We start from the raw sequence: 17,155 nt of genomic DNA on the forward strand, positions 1-17,155 counted from the left end.
ATATTGATGCTAGAGACATGATCTCACCACCATTCGACTCGTCTCATCGAGACAAATCCAATGATATATGGCTCGACTTTGTACGACCATTGAATGACGAATAAATTCATGTATCAGAATTTTTAATTTTTAACGCCCAAAAATTTTAAAAAAATGCGAAACTTGACATTATTCGCCATCCAGTGGTCGTATACAGACGAATTTATATTCATTGGATTCATCTCACTGAAACGCGTCGAATGACGCTAAGATCATGTCTCTAGCATCGATAGATAGCTTAATAATTCCAATTATTGAAAAATCATTTAGCGTGGGTTAACGTGTGATCTATCGATGCTAGAGATATGATCTTACCACCATTCGACGCGTCTTGTTGAAATGAATCCAATTACAGTTAGACCTCTATAATTGCACTCTCCATAATTGCACCCACTATGTATACCCTCTCTAAATGCACCCTCTGGTTCGGTCCCAAGTTTATATGATCTCTAATTATTTTACCTCTATAAATGCACACCCTCTTTAAATGCACTATTTTAAAAATTATGCACATGGTCCCAAGGGGTGTGCAATTATGGAGGTCTGACTGTATATATGGCTCAACTTTGTACGATCACTAGATAAGCGGCTATTTGATTTTTCGCATTTTTATAAAAATCAGATTAAACTGAACTGAACCGCCGGTTTTTTGGTTTGGTTCTTACAGATTTCAGCTCTAATCTGAACCATCTATAATCCGGACCAAACCGACCCGTTCGAAGCTTTAGCAACATTTTTTTAAAGATTTGTTTAATAAAAATATTGTGAAATGGTTTTAATTTCAATTTAACTAAAAAAACTGTTTCGCAACAGTTTATTAATGAATTTAATAAAAACTGTTGTGTGAAATGGTTTATATAACTAAAAAAACTGTTTCACAACAGTTTATTAACGAATTTAATATAAACTGTTGCGAAATGGTTTATATAACTAAAAAAAACTGTTTTGCAACGGTTTTTTAAATTGTTTTAAATAAAAACTGTTGTGAAATGATTTATATAACTAAAAAACTATTGCAAAATAGTTTATATAACTAAAAAAAACTATTTCACAACAGTTTTTTTAATGAATTTAATATAAACCATTGCAAAACAGTTTATATAACTAAAAAAACTATTGCGAAATGGTTTATAACTAAAAAAACTGTTTCGCAACAGTTTTTTAAATTGTTTTAATAAAAAACATTGCGTAAAACATTTTTTATTCAGATCTGATCCAGATCTGATCAAACCTGATTCGATCTAATCTGATTTAAATAAATAACTGATCCGATTCAATCCGTAACAGATCAAATTTTTTTGATTTGAATCAGATCACGGATCATAAAAAATCTGGTCTGATCTGATCTGTTTTAGATCAGATCTGTGGATACGAATCAGATCAGATTTTTTTCGGAATACTAATTTTATTACAGTGTATACAACTTAGTCTAAGCAATCATTAAATTTGATGAAATTTAAATTACTATTATTCATTCAAAAAAAAAATAAACATAAAGTATCATGGGTCAAAAAGTGAAAAATCAGGCATTAATCAGCCACTAATCGGTCACCAATTAGGTAGCTGATTGGTAACTGATTGGTGATTGATTGGTAATTGATTGGTAACTGATTGGCATTTTTGCCAAATATCATTACCAATTAAGCAGTTTGCTAATTTTTAATCTAGTGATCAGAAAAGAATAAAATATAGTTTATTGGAATCACCTTAATAAGACGAATCTAATAGTAGTAAAATTGCATTTTTAGGATTAATACTTGATGTGATATTAAGTAAAATATAAAAATAAAAATGTATCATTTATATTTTATTTAATTTTTTATTAACTATTAATCCTAAAAATGTGATTTTACTACCATTAGATTTGTTTTGTTGAGATAATTTCAATGAGCTATATTTCATTTCTTTCTGATCACTGGATCAAAAGCTTGGGAAAACTACTTGGATTGGCAATGCAATAAATTTTAAGAAATAAAAATGCTAATCCAGTTTCACTTCAACTTAGTCCACTAATCAGTTATCTGATTGGCGACTGATTGGTGACTGATTGATACCTAATTTTTTACTTTTTAATCTGTGTATAAATATATAATGATAAACCAGATTAAGCTTAATTAAACTAACTATATTTTTAAATTTCTTATAAAGTATTTTTTAATAAAATAGTAGCAATTTAAAGTTGAAATATTTTACTATTAAATTAAATATTTTTTTTTTTTTTGCCGCAGCGCATTTAATAATTTATTAAATAAAATTATAATTCATAAATACATAAAGTAAAATATATAAAACTATATTCTATCTAATATTATTAATTATTAAACCACTTGTCATAATATAAAATTACCCCACGTGTACACTGTCAGATGGTTATTTAACTCAGTAGGTGGACCACGTGTAGAAATGGATCACTCTTAGCAATTGCCTTACTTTCTTAATTATGTTGCCATGGGACCTACTATGATACAGACAAAAAAAATAATTTTCTAACTTCAAAAGAAAAAACAAATATAAAAAGTGTAAGAATCATCTCAATAAACCCTTTATATATCCAAATCTAAGTAGACTTCGCAAAGAGGTCTACATCTACATCATAAGATCTACTTTACAGGCAAAAGAAGTCAGTAGACCGATGTCCCTCCAGACTTTTAGCTACTTTTTTGTAATTTATCTTCATATCGTGTGAATTGGGCTCATTATAAGTTGAAGAATTTGATAATTGGTAATTGAGAAGGTTGTCCATCAGATGAATAAGTTTCCGATACTATAATATAACCATATCCACTGTACATCTGATCCCAAACCAATAAAATCTATTAACCAACCCATAAGCTCTATCTATTGCAATATTATAAAGAAAATAGAAAAAAGTAGAAAAATAAAAATAATAAAAAAAAATAAAAGAAATTAAAAACAAGCGGCGTTACAATAAAAGGCCTTTGTTCCTATCCTTCTTCTTTCGGGGTATGTAGGAGCAATCAAAGGTAAGGTCAAGCATTTTTATTGATAGTTGTTTAAAGATAAATCAACATCAATTAGTTCTACAATATCGGATAAAAGTTTAGCTGAATGTTATACCAAAAAAGCCATTAAATGTCCAAAAGTAGTTGTCCATTTCCAAGGTTAACCCAAAATAGAAGTTATCTTTCATATCCAGTATTTGTTGTTAGTTGGCCAGCAGGTTCTGGAATACATTCAAAAACGCATCCAGTTTTGAACGTGTTATGATCTAAAAGTTATCTGATGGTATCCTAATCGGTAGTCTTGTGACCTGACGAATAGGAAAAGCCAGTGGAAGGGAGTAAACAATAGGTGGCGAAGAAGGCTTAAGAGAGTCGTATTCAAAGCGTTTCAAAAGACTAGTAAAAGTCTTCCAAAGGTAATCTTTAGTAAGGCGCTTAAGTCGTTATGACGCTGTCGCATGTTTCTCATCTAGTATCTTGAAAAGCATCGGTCTGTTGGTAAAAAGGTGGTTTTGTTGCAAAAATGTGACGAAGTCTTCAGTAATGAAACTTTCGTCGTAGACTCTTTCCATATTCCAAAATTATCTTAACAGTCTTGAAGCCATATATTAGTCTTCATAACAGTGTTGCTTAAGTCAGTTTTCTCTATATATGTTCTGTTTTTTAGTTTTCCTTCTGGTGCACTAATAAGTAACTGCAATAAATGATATCTGCATAATAAAAGTCCAAAATTTTTATAAGAAATATATACTGAAATTTTGCGTTAATACACATTTTGACTTGAGTTTGATGATTCACAAAAAAAATTTGACACAAAAATATTAAAAATTCATGCAGAAATGTGATTCACTTTATTTTTATATATAAATAACTATAATAAATGATATCTGCATAATAAAAGTCCAAAATTTTTATAAGAAATATATACTGAAATTTTGCGTTAATACACATTTTGACTTGAGTTTGATGATTCACAAAAAAAATTTGACACAAAAATATTAAAAATTCATGCAGAAATGTGATTCACTTTATTTTTATATATAAATAACTATAATAAATGATATCTGCATAATAAAAGTCCAAAATTTTTATAAGAAATGTATACTGGAATTTTGCGTTGATATACATTTTGACTTGAATTTGATGATTCACAAAAAAAAATTAGACACAAAAATATTAAAAATTCATGCAGAAATGTGATTCACTTTATTTTTATATATAAATGACTATAATAAATGATATAGTAAAAGTCCAAAATTTTTATATTAAATATATGCTGAAATTTTGCGTTGATATACATTTTATCTTGAATTTGATGATTCAGAAAAAAAATTTGACATGAAAATATTAAAAATTCGCGTAAAAATGTGATTCACTTTTGTTATACGAAAAATCATATATCAAACCTCACAAATCGGAATTTGTCAGTAATTTTGAAAACGGCAATAATAGAATTTTAACCAGATAAATTTTATTTATAAAATTTTAAGATTATATAATATATTAATAATGCAATAAGATGAATGTAAATGTATAAAAGAGTAAAATGAATTTGGTTTAAAAAACTAGTTATATATTAAATATCACAAATATCACATAATTCTAACTCAAATTTTTAAGATAACCAGTTTCAAACTGCCCAACCATTTGACTTACTAAATCTTACATTTAGCTTCCAATAAAAAAAAAATATATATAATGAAAAAAAAGAGAATAATGATTATTAATAGGACAATTAAATAATTTTCTTACTACTTAAGTCTTGGTTTTACTAGAATTCCAATATAAAGCTACTTTCATAAATTTGCCCAGTTCTTTTATTGATAGCAGTAGCTTTAACTTCCATAGTACCAAAAGTCAAAGTGAATTCTACCAATCTATTTTTTCCACGTTGAGGATCAGGCAAGTCTATTTTCATTTTGCCCAACATTTTCATACCATCTTCATCACAATATTTAGCATTATTATCCGGTGTAATAAAAATATTAAAAGTCATATCAGTTTGATTTGGCACAACAGGACCAGCAGTGTAATAAAATTTCTGGTCTACAGCAACTTCTACACCTCTTAACGCCAACCTATGGAATTTAAATATTCGCCCCGAGGGAGTTCTACGTTCCGGTGGGTCACCCTTTTCCCATTTAGCACTAACTTCAACTCCATAACAAAATTTCAATACACGTGTTTGTACGATTTCCATGTTCAACCCATATTCCAAGGCTCCTCTTTCGATAGCAGCAATTGGATGTTTTGGTACGGCAATTATTGGCACTTGATTCATAAACTGTCTTCGAATTTGTTGTTGTAGATATTGAGATTCACTAAATCCACCCACCAAAAACATTGCACTACATCTTCGTTCAGTTGATGCTAATTGTTTTGTAATCAAATCAATAATCTTATTGACAACAGGATCAAACATTTCCTTTACATTTAAGAAATCCAATTCAATCAACCAATCAGCTTCTTCCATTTGTTCCTTTGCATGTCCTGTAACATATTCCATCAATGCTGGACATACTCTTTCGATATCCAATTCTTTGGTTGAAAATTCATTTGGATTTCCATTGAATGAAAACTTTACTCGTGAGCAAAATTGTTGTACTAAATATTGCATTTGTCCATAATGATTTTCTTTTAATTTTTTCATAGCTGCATATCCTAATTTCCTCCCAAGGAATCTTAAAAATTCGCGGTCTACATATGAACTACCGCACAAATCTCCACTACGTTCAGTAATCTCACTCAATTTCATTCCAGGCAACAAGGTTCTGGTTGTTAAATCGACTGTACCACCACCGCAGTCAACAATCATAAATGATGCTAATCATTATTGATAAAAAGTTAGTTTTTTTTTTAATTAAAATAAAATAGTTAAGATTAAAGTATATTTACATCCAGCAGATAAGTGATGTTCAGTTAAACTCTTCATACAGTATACGGCAGCTGCTTCGGCTGTATTTTTTTTTAAAAAAAAACAAAAAGAAAATTAGATTTAATAACTATAATAAATGTACAACATATTTTTTAGTGTTTTTAACATACGTTCAGTTGTGAATTCCAGATTTTCAGACTGTCTATTCTCCAAATAACCCGCATTGAACATACATTCTCTCATAATGGCTTTGGCGTCATGATGCCTACCAAAGAATAATAAAGTTTACATATGAAAAATAAATATGATAAAAAAATTGGGATGAGAAAAATAATAATTACCATTCTGAAGGCACTGATAGCACGAATCGTACTTGTTGAGGATACCTTATACCTGGCCATCGAGAATTAAGTGTTTCTGAAACCAACTAAAATGAAAAAAAAAATTAAATCCAATTTTATATAATGAGTAATTGTTTTTCAAATTGCCGGCTATATTATCTTACTTTGTTCATTTCATGTAGATAATCAGTGATTGCTTTTCTTGGATCTAAACCGGGAGGAAGAGGTGGTTTATCATCATCTTTTACATTAGCCAAATGTAATTTAAACAATTCTACAGGTTTTCGTGGTTTAGTTTGAAGTTTTTTCTTCTTTGGTGGTTCTTGGGCTAATGCAGGATATCCCCATGCTACCAATTGTAAATTATCATCATATGCTAGTACTGTATTGGTTTTGAAAACTCCTGTTTGTTCTGGCCTATTATTAAATATCATATTTAGAAGAAATAATCTAAAGGTAATAATTCGAAGGAAGAATCTATATTTTAATTTTCTTACCACTATAAATTTATTATTATTGTTGTTGAAATAACAAACTTGGTTAGTAATATGCTTTATCGGATTTCAATTTCTTTGAGTTTACTTACTGTATCATTGGTGATTGTTTCTGGATTGATCTTATTTGAATAAGCAAATCCTAATATATAAATTAAAAACAATTACACATATTTTAACTTAGCATTAACAATGTTAAAAGCAATATACCTCTCTTATATACCTGAAAACGTTGTGCCAAAGTCTATTTTATACAAAATTATTCATAACATAAATAGATTAGTTGAATGATTTAAAATATTCCACAAGTAATACCACTTAGAGATATAGAAACATACCGATAGCTACAACTACTCGAATATCTCTCGTATTATTCATATTATTTTTAATAAATAAATTATCTTTGCTGAATTCTATCAATAAGGTTTTAATTAAGTATAGTCTTGTCTTATTTACTCTTAAAAAGCTTTGTTAAAAGGTGTCGGCTGGTAGTGGTAACATTAAAGATAGTAAGGAAAAAAAATGCTTGTTAATATATTTTCATGTACTTAAAAGTCTTTATATTGATTAAAAGTTCGTTTCAAAAAATTTTAAATTTCTTACCCCTACTCAAATTAATTTTTCTTCAAATGAGGAAAAAGGTAGGAAAAAATGTTAGTTGACAACACAAATGACAAAAAAAAGTTTAACAATAAACATATAAACTATATAAACACCTATTTTCAGGTTTTTACACCTACCGTTAAGCTGTAAAAATAATTAATAATATTTTCTATGGTTATATATAATTGACCCGTATGGAGGGTTTTTAACGTAAACTCTATGTTATTTATTTAAATAAATTTTAATCTTTCTTTAAAAAAAGAGCGAAAGAGCGCTTTTTTTCAACGAAAGTCAAAAAAAAACCAAGAAACTATAATTAAATCAAAACCCTAAAAATAATATTTGTATAATTATGGATAGGATTACGTACCCCTCCGTAGTCTGTACCCTCCGTTTCATCTCTTAATGCTTGGTCACGTTAGGGATTATTGCCCGGAATTTTGCCGAAAAAACGAAAATAATATTGTGTAATCCATAGACAATAACCAATTATAGAGTAGACAAACCAACAGATTGGAACTAGTCTAAATAGAGATAATTTCCAACAAAAATTGTCGAAGACGTCCTTCTATATTCTAATTCGCGTTTAATTAATGTTATTTATATTATAATAACACAATGGCGTATACGGAGCTCTTCTCCTATTGAAATTATCACAACAGATAGATGTAGCAGTTTTTCAAACAATGCGACGATCAGGAAATCCATCAACCAATTGAATTTTTTGAACACATGAATGAATTTTTTAAAATGGTTACCTTTGATATCCAAAAAAAAGTGGAAAAAAAATAAAAAGGTGTCAAGTTTGGAAAATAAACAATGATGATCGTTATATCAATGAAAATTTTGCAAATAAAAATTCAGATTTAAAATTTGAGACATAAATAAGTGTTATCAAGTGACGGTTAAATTTGTATCACAAAGTGTGACAGAAATTAAACGAAATTCATGAAAAATTCAATAGTTTTTTTTTTAATTACGATTGATGATAAGTATGCCTACGGATCCTTCAAATCCGGGTGCTAGACAATCAACTATCTCACCAATTCAAAGTAATAATGACAATAATGGCCCACCACCCCCAACACGAAAACGAAGAACCGACCTTAATAAGTATAGAGGTATTTCATTACAAGAGTCTAAAATTTTACTTTTAGTAAACAAAGTTTATTCTTATTAAAGAATGTTAACAGGACAAGGAAATTCCAACGATACAAGTCGACAACAAATTGAGGAAGATGGAGATATTGAAATACTACAAATTTCACCAGAATCTGTAGATTCAAACAGTGCTCAACGTTTGCAGAATTTAGCTTCAAGATATAAATCACGTTATGAGACGGTTGAAAATGAGAAAGGGGAATTAATTAAAAATGTATATGAATTACAAATAAAGTATGAAGAATTGCAAAAGAATTATAAAGAACTTCAAGGAAGAATGGATTCAGAAAAAAGACGTTTACAGCAAAGGGCAAATGAATCTGACTTAGAATCACAAAATTTAAAGAAACAATTAATGGAATTAAAAGAAGAAGCCTCTAGATATCAAAGCGCGCTTGGTAAAGCTACAAACGTAAGGTGGGGAGATGATGATAGTAATAACCCTGTACAATTAACAAAATCTATTGTAGAAATTGCTAATTCAATTGCCGAAATTACCACGGTAAAAGGGAAAGATGTTACAATCATCGATAATACAGCAAACGAATTATTACAAAAATATAATTGTTTGACTAGAGTTAATAGTGGAAAAAGTTGGAAATCAATATTGGCTGCTGCCTTACAAAGATTAATCATAGAAACTTTATTTCAAGCTTTATCTAATTATCTCTCTCAATGTGATCCAAGAACAAGACCAAAACCATTAATTTACAAACAGCAAGTACCATCACAATCATTACAGCAGCAACAACAGCAGCAACAACAGCAGCAACAGCAGCAGCAGCAACAGCCACAACAACCACCACAACAGCAGCAGCAGCAAAATAACCCTCAACCTTCTAATGCTCAAACTTCTAATGCTCAAACACAAGCCCAATCTGTCATTGCTGCTGCACGAGAAAATATTCAATCTCTTCCAAAACGTTCTTCTTCTTTAATTGTTTCTACTAATAGTAACTCGATTTTAAGAAACCCTTCATCCCCGGTTGATCATAACAATAATTTAGAAGTGGAGATTTCATTGACAATGACATCATTAGTTGGATTGGTTAATCATTTAGCTGAAACACGTAAAGGATCTGATGATATCACAAAAATCACTCCAATAAAAATTCGACAACAAATTTATGCTGTATTGGGTACAAGAGGTTTTTGTAAAGATAATCATCCATTCATTGAACAACTTACGACAACGATACTTGACACTCTTTCCCGTTATCGTCAAATGAATAAAGAAAAATTGGCCGTCTTGAAAGAGAATACCACTAAATTAGTCACGGAATTTGTACATTTATATTTCAGATTAAATGCTCAAGAACCCATTCCCGACTTTAAAGATTTCTTTGACGCGGGAACCCCTGTACAAAATAATCTTATGGAAGGTGCTTGGGATGATGATGCAAGTGATGATTTGGAAGTAGAAATTTGTAGTTTTCCATTGATTAGTGTAAAGAGTACTAAAGATAATAGTAGGAAAGTACTTTCTAAGGCTCATGTTGTTCCCAGAAAATCTGGAAAAAAATAGATAATTTGCGAAAGCGTTATTATCGGAATTATTATTAATAAATGTAACTATATGCTTTATTTTTTTTTATTTATGTTTTTTCTAAAGAATATGGTTTTTTTATTTTTGTAACAAATACATTATAAATTTCTTTTTTGTTGAATGAAATTAGTAGTGATAAGTTTAGTCAAATAATAACTTATTATGTTTTTGTACTATTTGTATAAATAATAAAGTTTTCGTACATGTAATAACATGTACCAATTACCCAATTTACCTTAATGTTGTATGATAAACTAATAATATGAACTATCTAATTAAATAATATAGGTAATATATAAATTGAAATTTGAGTCGAATATTTACATATTGTCGTGTTCACTATATGGTGGAGGAGCAGATGCATAATAAGTTGGTCCATTATCTGTTGGTATATAAACATTTTGTTGAGGTTGCATTTGCTGAAAATATTGATGAGTTAAATGAACTTCTTGTTGTTGCTGCATTTGTTGAATCTGTTGTTGAATTTGTAATTGTTGAACAATCTGTTGTTGTTGTTGTTGTTGGTGCTGTTGATGAATCTGTTGTTGAATTTGACCTTCTTTTTCTTCTTGAAATTTATGCAAATCTCGCCTTTCAGACCTACGTGGAGGCAATGGTGGCGGACTTGGTGGTATTGGTGATTGTTGAGAAGATCCTTGTCCTTTTTTAACGGGATGAATATTTCCATTCCCTGCGTACATGGGGGATGTTGGTAGTGATGATGTTGAGGATGTTGCAGGACTCGACATAGAATATATTGAATTTGCCTCTGTACCCCCTCCCAATGGACTCTTTTCTCCGTTATTATTTGTAAGATGTAATTGAGTGTCTCTTAGGTGTTTTCTAACATTCATTAAAACTTCTCCAAGCTTATTCCTTCCTGATCCATCCCCACCATCACCCCAGAATCTATCAAGTTCAGTGTGTTCCACCAAAATTTGATCTCCTGTCCCCAATAAACGTTTTGCAAGTATGGGATGCTGTTCGAATTTATTCTTTACAACCCATTCCATTACTTGAACATTTATTGATTGCCAACTTGGATCTACATATTGTTGATATTTACGTGCCATATTTAATGCATCTCTAGCTGTAGGACATCTACGTATTTTATCAGCAATTTCTGGACGCGTATTTTTAAATTTTGCTGCTTGAAATAGATGCTCACTTGTTGCCCATGATTTTATATCCGGTGGCGATCCGGGAAAGGGTTCTCGAATTGCTGCCTTTATTGGAAATCCTTCTTTGAAATTGGTGAATTCATAATATGGTTCATTTCTATTATAAAACCAAATTGTGTTTGGTGGTGGTGGTTGTTCTCGGACTAATAAGAAAAATTTTTTCATTACTTAAATTAGCCGATATAAATTAAAATCATTTACAAAACAAACCTGGGGGTTGAATTTGATGATTCATCTGATTCATCATATGGTGATTTACTTGATTCGCTGTTAGGTTCGTATACATTTGCACATTTATAGGAATTTGATCGTAATCATTTCGAACTTCGTTCATAACTTGATTTCCTTGCGAATTCAATTCTAAAATTTATTAATGATAAGATAAAGGATTAGCACATAGAATACTTGAATTCTTAGTCAATTAAAATATCCATTCGAATATATATTTACATATTGATGGGACATTTGAAATGAAAATAACATTATTACGAGAATTATAAAGAACAAAGACAAAAGTATAAAGAAGTTCTAAATTACCATTTGATATATTATAGTGATCGTTCTTACAAAAGGCGCATCTTTCTGGATCGCGTTCATCCTTGCCCATTTTTGAACAGTCACAAGAGTTTTTCATATTTCTCCCGTAATTTATTTCCGGCTGAGGGAGAGTAGGAGAAAATTGAGAACCTTGTTGTAGTTGAAGTTTCTGTTGTTGATTATGGTGTTGATTCTGCATTATAACTAAATGGTTTTTCAAACTCTCGACTTTCTATTTATAATAACACTATTAATTACGATATTGATACAATGGGAATAAGTTGTTCAATTTTGGTTAATATCCGATTAGAGTGTACATATATCTCTAAATTTAGGTATCTAAAAATAAAATATTCATGATTTTTTTTATGATCTACAAATTTTAGTGTCGTGTTACAGTGTGACAAATTTAGAAATAATAGAAAATAGAGGACAAGTTGACAAATTCAAAAGAATAATGGGAGTTTATGATACTCTCGTGTAAATTTTTAAACACGGATTGAATAAAAACTTTTTAATTGATTTTGTTAATAAAATTTAATCGTTAAATCGATTAAAGTTCAATATTTTAATTACACCTGATTTACTAACAATGGGAAATTGTTGCAGTAATTCGAGTAATTCGGTAAATTATGAATGTGTTAGTTACAATTATTATTAAACACCACGATAAACTATTAATATGAAACTTTCATTTCGTTTAGAACGAGGATAATGGAATCCAAACAAAAAACATACCACCCAACCTATATTCACATACACCGCCTTCACCTCCATTACCACCAATACCGCCAGTTTCGCAGCCTCAGTCTCAACCTTTATACAATACTCCGTTGCCTAGTGACAATAGTGCATATTATAAAAACCCAACGTATACAAATGACAATAGTTCCCCTTTACCCGGAGCAATTAATCTTTTATATTCATCGGATGATGATACTCAAAAAGAAATAAGTATCGATCAAAAATCCATTAATGACACAGTTGACAATCACTGTTTAAATTGTTCCAGTAATTTAGTAGATAAGGATCTTGACGGGTATCCTAGTGAATATTGTAGTGATCAATGTCGTAAAGATGCTTCTTTAGCTGGGTTAGCTAACCCTGTTTGTATTCTGTGTAAAGAGTTTCCCCATGTTACTGGATCTAAATTTTGTGGCAAAAAACGTTGTAGAAATCTTCCAAAATGTTATTTCTGTAAGGTAAATAAAGATACAAATCGATTTCGTAGTATATTATTTGATTTAAATTTGTAATCTTTTTTTAATATATAGATTAAAGATGTTCACAAAGGGTCTTTATGGTGTTCGAAAACGTGCAGAGATAATACACCGAATTGGCAATATTTAACTGTTGAACGAACTAATTATATGTGTTTTGTTTGTGGTCTTGAATATGCATTAAAAGGAAGAGATTTTTGTCGTGATGAATGTGAACAATGGGTTAATAATAATGGTAAAATGTCAATTTTTATACTTAATGTAATTATCAAATAGTCACATCAATTGATCCCGAATCAAATGTTATTTAGCTCCGTGTCTATTAAAACTTCCGCAGAATTCGGAAAAATATAGGGATGTTCATAATCAATTTGTGAATGCGTGGAAGCATCCACATAAACAAGTTCCATCAATTCATGCGATATGGAAAATATATTGCAATAGTTTATTAAACGGTCAATATAATGCTTATAAAGCAGAAGTTGAGAAAATACAACAATTGGAGGGTAAACCATTTCCCAAAGGAGAGGGTCGGCGTATAATGAGTGCTGGAAATGAACAACGTAGATTCCATGGAACTAAACTGTACGTATTTTTTATTTCTTTTAAAAGTATAAATATGAATTTTTTTAAAAAAATTTTCACTCTTTTTCTCATAGGAGGTGTCAAATTGGATTCGAAAGAAGTAAAGTATGTGATGATAAACAATGTTCAGTATGCGCTATTATAAAAGAAGGATATAAATTAAGATATGTTGGCACAGGTACAATAAGTGCAGCATTCCAAAGATTTGGAAGTGGAATTTATTTTTCTGGAACATCATCGAAATCAGATGATTATAATGAAGGTTCATTAATAACTTATATGGGAGTCAATTATAAAATGATGTTATTGAATAAAGTGGTAGTGGGTAAAGGATATGCATTAACTAGAGATGCGATGACTTTAACAAGTCCTCCTGATGGATTTGATAGTGTACTTGGTGAACCAAGTTCTAATGGAAGCCTTAATTATGATGAAGTCGTCGTTTATAAAGAAGAGGCTTCTATTCCACAATATTTAATAATTTATCAAACTGTATAACAAAATAATTTGTAATTATAATTTAAATTATTTAAATATTAGAATGAAATCTATTTTAGATTTAGAAATTTAATAGCATATTATTAGCATAAACATTCACATTTCACATTGTTACTGTCATCACGTGATATGACGGTATTCGGATCAACAGAACCGAAATTATATCATTTAGAAAGAATAAAGGATAAGTGTGTGACATTAAAGTCATTCACAATTCTAAATTTTTTTAAAAAGAATTTTATTTCAACTCTTTCTGCGTGTTATGAAGTATGGTTCTCTGCGCCGAGTGTAAAAGAAAGAACGTATATATTGATAACTCTGGACAGCCTGCCGAGTTTTGTTCTAATCAATGTCGAAAGACTGCAGTAGAACAACGTAAGTTATATGTGCTAACAAGAGATTCTTTTCTAGTAAAATAACTAAAAAATTCTGCAAAATCATATTACATATCATAGGTCATGTTGCACCATGCATTAAATGTCGGATTTGGCCCATGGTAAGACTGCCTGACGGTACAAGATCTCCTTATTGTGGTAAACAGTGTCAGAATTCAGCAGGTGCAAACTCACCTGTCAGTTCTCCTATATCACCACAACCATATCATCCTGGCAGTTATCCGACGATGACGTCTCCACAATCAAATCCTAATCCACCTATTGGAATTTCTCCACATCAACAACTCTTACCAGGCGGAAGCGTAAAACCAGGTTCATGGGTTATGACTACAATTCCATTTTGTCGCTATTGTCAGTCAAAACCTTGTTGGAATGATCCTGCTAAACAATTATATTCAGCATACTGTTCACGAAGGTGTAGAGAAGCTGCAGAAAGTTTGTGTTCTATTTACATAAATATTTAAGTTAAATTAAACCAATTCAGGGCGAACATTTAAGTAATTTATAAATTTATTTATCTTTAGGAGCTCCTCGAGCTGTTTCAAATCTTAATGCGCTACCACCGCAACAAAATTACTGTGGACAACCAACATCGCCACCGTTAAATGATTCCCCAATTTCTTCATTACCACAGACAAACGGTTTATTACCCTCCCAATGTCCAATATACCATCAACCACAACGACCGCCAATTCCGCAACGAAATACATCAAGTAATACACGTTACTCACCACCTAATGAAAGTTCTTTGCAGAACAGACATCCAAAAGCTAATGATAATTCTCAAAAAGAAGATGATTCACAACAGCAACAAGCAAGCGATATTTCTTTGAATCCAAAATCAAGTCTTCATTTTCGTTATCCTGATACAGAAACTCCAATATCACATCCAAATCCTCAATCTTCAGATAGTCAAGCACCACCACCTATTCCAACCAACAAACCAACTCAAATTCGTTCCCAACAAATTAATCCGATGCCAATCAACACTTCTCAACCTGTACAATCATCCTCATCATCTCAGCAGTCCATAGAAATTCCTGGTTCATCTCAAGCGCAAGCTCAAGAGCAAAATCAATCTCATTCCCCGGTATCCTCCCAGCCTCAAGTGCCGAATAATTCTCGACCTCAATCACAACCAGATGAATTACATCCTGAAATTAATGAAAATACATATATGATTACACCTTACGTTTTTAATCCTGAAGGTAATAATGATGAACCGCCGCCATATACACCGAATGAAGCGTTTACAGGCAATATAGCTCCAGGTGAAGATATATCGATTCGTAAAATTACTAGGGATGATTCTTTTGATGATGAAAATCCTTATGGGTTTAGAGGTGTAAATAATAATAATTCAGAGGAACAGGAACAAAATAACAATCAATCAAATAATAACCAGGAGCAGCGAACCCAGCGCATCCGTTGGCCGCGGCGATAGTTAGAGTTTTATTTATTTTTCCATGATTACAAAAAATAAAAAAAAAGTAAAATAAAAATTTTATTCCGATATTAAGACAATAGAATGCCTGATTTTTTTCTATTAATGATGAAATACGTTCAATATTAACACTATAGTTTCAATACAAAAGATTTGGGCCAAACATATTTAACATTTACTATTCTAGTTGAAACCCTAAATAGGGATGATCTCAAATACTATTATACTAAAGATAAATTTGCTATTCGTGTGTATATATGTATATATTATATTATGATAAAGTATTTATCTAGAAAGAAACCCATTAATAAATTGGCTAATCCATTATTTTGTTTCTATTTACATTTTAAACTTTATTGTATTTACTAATAAAATATTGGCATAGTAAAAATTTGTAGTAAATTGGTATGTACAGATAACAAGAAAACTGAAATCAAAATGATGAAATATATCCAAAAAATACTTTAAATAAATAAATATCATAATGTTCTATTACTAGATTCTTCAACAAAATTTTTTTTTTTAGCAAATCTTAATTCTGACTTTATTGAAACTAAATAGTACAATATTCTAAAACAAATTTGCAGTTGATTCTACTTATCCAATGAAGTTGATCTAGAATTACCTTACTAAAATAATTCTTTAACAACATATTTATATGATAATAACATAGTAACTGCAAATTATATTTAATGAAATAATCAGATTTAACAATAATTTTTCTAGTTCATTTTTCTTAAAACAAATTTTTTTGAAAATTAATAGTATATCATTATGGACAATTACTAAGAAATGATTTATTATTAAATTTAAGGTTAGTAATAATTAATAATAAAATAAGAGATTTATGATGGTATAATATACTAATTACAATTATCATTATAGGAATTAGATAAAAAACAGAAAATTAAAATTATGATATAATATTATAATTACCCATTATATTCTTATATTTTCAAGAAAAAAAGATAGATAGTATTTAAATATTCCTATATATAATAATAAATTTATTTATAATAAAAATATAATTGAATTTAGTAATGAAAATGAATTAATTACATCAGATAAAAAAAGTGTTATTAGAACAAGATTAGTTTGTTATTCCTTTTAGAAAAATATTATTGAGGCAAAAATTATTACTAAAAAATATGCTGAAAATATGCTTTTCTTTTATGCATTACCCTGTCCTTTATAAATATTACTTTACCTTTCATTTTTAAGTATCATTAATTTCCAATACAACTAAAGCTCTGCACGAGCTGGTTTAGCGACC

The 17,155-nt window shown here is 29.9% G+C and overlaps 5 protein-coding genes across 5 annotated transcripts; 3 read left to right on the top strand and 2 right to left on the bottom strand.

The window, feature by feature from the left end:
* Positions 1-4,425: 4,425 nt before the first annotated feature.
* On the bottom strand, positions 4,426-6,652 carry OCT59_030005 (uncharacterized protein; the record flags this gene model as incomplete). The annotated part of the gene is made up of 5 exons (XM_025323941.2): positions 4,426-5,825; positions 5,898-5,957; positions 6,048-6,142; positions 6,219-6,304; positions 6,383-6,652. The coding sequence occupies 5 exons, from the start codon at positions 6,650-6,652 to the stop codon at positions 4,774-4,776; spliced, it is 1,563 nt and encodes a 520-aa protein (XP_025188918.2). The 3' UTR covers positions 4,426-4,773.
* Positions 6,653-8,177: 1,525 nt separating this feature from the next.
* Positions 8,178-10,249, top strand: OCT59_030006 (uncharacterized protein). The gene is made up of 2 exons (XM_066146370.1): positions 8,178-8,436; positions 8,509-10,249. Exons 1-2 carry the CDS (start codon positions 8,301-8,303, stop codon positions 9,999-10,001), a joined length of 1,629 nt encoding a protein of 542 aa, XP_065995022.1. The 5' UTR covers positions 8,178-8,300; the 3' UTR covers positions 10,002-10,249.
* On the bottom strand, positions 10,081-12,009 carry OCT59_030007 (uncharacterized protein). The gene is made up of 3 exons (XM_025312786.2): positions 11,741-12,009; positions 11,414-11,563; positions 10,081-11,346 (listed from the first exon to the last, which is right to left on the bottom strand). The coding sequence occupies exons 1-3, from the start codon at positions 11,937-11,939 to the stop codon at positions 10,343-10,345; spliced, it is 1,353 nt and encodes a 450-aa protein (XP_025188920.1). The 5' UTR covers positions 11,940-12,009; the 3' UTR covers positions 10,081-10,342.
* A 199-nt stretch (positions 12,010-12,208) lies between these two features.
* Positions 12,209-14,270, top strand: OCT59_030008 (uncharacterized protein). The gene is made up of 5 exons (XM_025312787.2): positions 12,209-12,365; positions 12,445-12,942; positions 13,015-13,195; positions 13,272-13,545; positions 13,620-14,270. The coding sequence occupies exons 1-5, from the start codon at positions 12,333-12,335 to the stop codon at positions 14,041-14,043; spliced, it is 1,410 nt and encodes a 469-aa protein (XP_025188921.1). The 5' UTR covers positions 12,209-12,332; the 3' UTR covers positions 14,044-14,270.
* A 6-nt stretch (positions 14,271-14,276) lies between these two features.
* On the top strand, positions 14,277-15,955 carry OCT59_030009 (uncharacterized protein). Its single transcript, XM_025312788.2, has 3 exons — positions 14,277-14,418; positions 14,499-14,873; positions 14,963-15,955. Exons 1-3 carry the CDS (start codon positions 14,313-14,315, stop codon positions 15,880-15,882), a joined length of 1,401 nt encoding a protein of 466 aa, XP_025188922.1. The 5' UTR covers positions 14,277-14,312; the 3' UTR covers positions 15,883-15,955.
* The last annotated feature ends 1,200 nt before the right edge of the window (positions 15,956-17,155 follow it).

This window comes from Rhizophagus irregularis, chromosome 9 (assembly GCF_026210795.1).
Source record: "Rhizophagus irregularis chromosome 9, complete sequence".
Lineage (NCBI taxonomy): Eukaryota > Fungi > Glomeromycota > Glomeromycetes > Glomerales > Glomeraceae > Rhizophagus > Rhizophagus irregularis.

Excerpts from the sequence above, each read along its gene's own strand:
- OCT59_030006 (XM_066146370.1), top strand. The coding sequence starts at position 8,301 with ATGATAAGTATGCCTACGGATCCTTCAAATCCGGGTGCTAGACAATCA. Across the intron at positions 8,437-8,508 it reads CGACCTTAATAAGTATAGAG|GACAAGGAAATTCCAACGAT; the intron begins GTATTTCATTAC and ends GAATGTTAACAG.
- OCT59_030007 (XM_025312786.2), bottom strand. The coding sequence starts at position 11,939 with ATGCAGAATCAACACCATAATCAACAACAGAAACTTCAACTACAACAA. Across the intron at positions 11,564-11,740 it reads TCACTATAATATATCAAATG|AATTGAATTCGCAAGGAAAT; the intron begins GTAATTTAGAAC and ends AATAAATTTTAG. Across the intron at positions 11,347-11,413 it reads TCATCAAATTCAACCCCCAG|TCCGAGAACAACCACCACCA; the intron begins GTTTGTTTTGTA and ends TTTTCTTATTAG.
- OCT59_030008 (XM_025312787.2), top strand. The coding sequence starts at position 12,333 with ATGGGAAATTGTTGCAGTAATTCGAGTAATTCG. Across the intron at positions 12,943-13,014 it reads CAAAATGTTATTTCTGTAAG|ATTAAAGATGTTCACAAAGG; the intron begins GTAAATAAAGAT and ends TTTAATATATAG. Across the intron at positions 13,196-13,271 it reads ACAATGGGTTAATAATAATG|CTCCGTGTCTATTAAAACTT; the intron begins GTAAAATGTCAA and ends AATGTTATTTAG.
- OCT59_030009 (XM_025312788.2), top strand. The coding sequence starts at position 14,313 with ATGGTTCTCTGCGCCGAGTGTAAAAGAAAGAACGTATATATTGATAAC. Across the intron at positions 14,419-14,498 it reads AAAGACTGCAGTAGAACAAC|GTCATGTTGCACCATGCATT; the intron begins GTAAGTTATATG and ends TACATATCATAG. Across the intron at positions 14,874-14,962 it reads GTGTAGAGAAGCTGCAGAAA|GAGCTCCTCGAGCTGTTTCA; the intron begins GTTTGTGTTCTA and ends ATTTATCTTTAG.